The sequence below is a fragment of the Priapulus caudatus genome, unplaced genomic scaffold, assembly GCF_000485595.1.
Source record: "Priapulus caudatus unplaced genomic scaffold, Priapulus_caudatus-5.0.1 Scaffold1429, whole genome shotgun sequence".
In the NCBI taxonomy this organism is placed as follows: Eukaryota; Metazoa; Priapulida; class Priapulimorpha; order Priapulimorphida; family Priapulidae; genus Priapulus; species Priapulus caudatus.
In genome coordinates, this window is record NW_014578490.1 from 24,329 (window position 1) to 26,634 (window position 2,306).

Below are 2,306 nucleotides of genomic sequence, written 5' to 3' on the forward strand. Positions count from 1 at the left end.
TGAGACATGTTTTAGGTGTTGTGAGGCATGTCTCAGGTGTTATGAGACATGTCTCAGGTGTTGTGAGACATGTCTCAGGTGTTGTGAGGCATGTCTCAGGTGTTATGACGCATGTCTCAGGTGCTATGAGACATGTCTCAGGTGTTATGAGGCATGTCTCAGGTGTTATGAGGCATGTCTCAGGTGTTGTGAGACATGTCTCAGGTGTTGTGAGACATCGTGTCTCAGGTGTTATGAGACATGTCTCAGGTGTTATGAGACTTGTCTCAGGTGTTGTGAGACATGTCTCAGGTGTTATGAGGCATGTCTCAGGTGTTATGACGCATGTCTCAGGTGCTATGAGACATGTCTCAGGTGTTATGAGACATGTCTCAGGTGTTGTGAGACATGTCTCAGGTGTTATGAGACATGTTTCAGGAGGTTTCACATGGTTCCCACAAAAGTGTTAATTATTTTTTCAAGGACATGTTTTTTTCAAGGGCAATCTGTGAGGAGTAGTTTGAGCTTTTTAGAGTCATCATATATCCTTTAGATTCATATATAAAAGTAAAAATAGTGTTTTACACGAGTGCCGACAGCAGATTAAACAGCCGCTATAGCTTGCCGATTACCGCCGTACACAATAATCGTTTCATATTGTCATTCACGTCGATTCATGTCACAGTCCTGTGACAATATGTAAAGCTTTGATGTAACATGTATCACTCAGAACTATGTATCACACAATGTACTGTATCAATCAGAAATGTTATTATTTTAACTGCGAAAACACTATTCAAGTATTGCATTCATCCGATTTTTTCTCCATGAAAAAGTCTTCAGTACATGTATTTGTAGTTGAATTACATGCAATAAAAATTTAATAATAATAATAATAATAATAAACAAATGTTGGTTCTTTATGCTAACCCTTCATCTGCTGTGTCAGGCAGTAACATTAACAGTGAATAAAAGTAATCACTTATTCCTTACTCCCCTCTCGCAGATGGTATCGCCCACGGCGTTAAGAACACGGTGAAAAGTTTGCCAGCCAAATGACCGTATTTCAGCTGAAACTTTTCCACCCCCCCTCGAGGCACAAAATGTGAATTTACGCCTATAATACACGCGCACTCGTGCGTGCGACCACACCCGCGTGTGAGCATCCGTTAATGTGTGCGTATGTGTGTCTGTGTGACTTTAAAAACTGGTTTACCCTAAATTAAAAATATTGCATGATGCTAATATTATTAATATTCAATAATATTAATAATATCAGGAGCTAATAATGAAGCGGGCGGACGGTCCGCCTGCAGGTGGCGCCAGCGAGGCGCCGCGGGATGGAGAGAATCTTGTGTTGAGGCGGGCGAGGCAGCAGGAGGAGCGGAGGCGTCTCATCGAACGCATGAAGGAGGACGAGTCGACATGAGACCGAGACATCGTGTCTCAGGTGACATTATGAGACATGTCTCAGGTGTTATGAGACATGTCTCAGGTGTTATGAGGCATGTCTCAGGTTATGAAACATGTCTCAGGTGTTATGAGACATGTCTCAGGTGTTATGAGGCATGTCTCAGGTGTTGTGAGACATGTCTCAGGTGTTGTGAGACGTGTCTCAGGTGTTATGAGACATGTCTCAGGTGTTATGAGACTTGTCTCAGGTGTTGTGAGACATGTCTCAGGTGTTGTGAGACATGTCTCAGGTGTTATGAGACATGTCTCAGGTGTTGTGAGACATGTCTCAGGTGTTATGAGACATGTTTCAGATGTTATGAGGCGTGTCTCAGGTGTTATGAGACATGTCTTAGGTGTTATGAGGCATGTCTCAGGTGTTATGAGACATGTCTCAGGTGTCATTATGAGACATGTCTCAGGAGACGTTTGCATGGTTCCCACAAAAGTGTTAATTATTTTTTCAATGACATTTCAAGGACATGTTTTCTTCAAGGGCAATCTGTGACGAGTAGTTTGAGCTTTTTAGAGTCAACATATATACCTTAGATTCATATATAAAAGTAAAAATAGTGTTTTACACGAGTGCCGACAGCAGATTAAACAGCCGCTATAGTTCGTTAATTACCGACGGACACAATAATCGTTTCATATTGTCATTCACGTAGATTCATGTGACGGTCCTGTAACAATATGTAAAGCTTTGATGTAACATGTATCACTCAGAACTATGTATCATACAATGTACTGTATCACTCAGAAATGTTATTATTTTAACTGCTCAACACTATTCAAGTATTGCATTCATCCGATTTTTTCTCCATGAAAAAGTCTTCAGTACATGTATTTGTAGTTGAATTACATGCAATAAAAAT

The 2,306-nt window shown here is 40.8% G+C and overlaps 1 protein-coding gene across 1 annotated transcript in view; it reads left to right on the forward strand.

Annotated features, from left to right (window-relative positions):
• LOC106816599 (dnaJ homolog subfamily C member 17-like) overlaps positions 1–2,151 on the forward strand; it is a 5,774-nt gene extending 3,623 nt beyond the window's left edge. The window contains exons 5-6 of the mRNA XM_014821218.1: positions 121–275; positions 1,259–2,151. Of these exons, the coding sequence (XP_014676704.1) occupies positions 121–275; positions 1,259–1,408 (305 nt within the window). The 3' untranslated portion in view covers positions 1,409–2,151. The remainder of the gene's footprint in view (positions 1–120; positions 276–1,258) is intronic.
• The last annotated feature ends 155 nt before the right edge of the window (positions 2,152–2,306 follow it).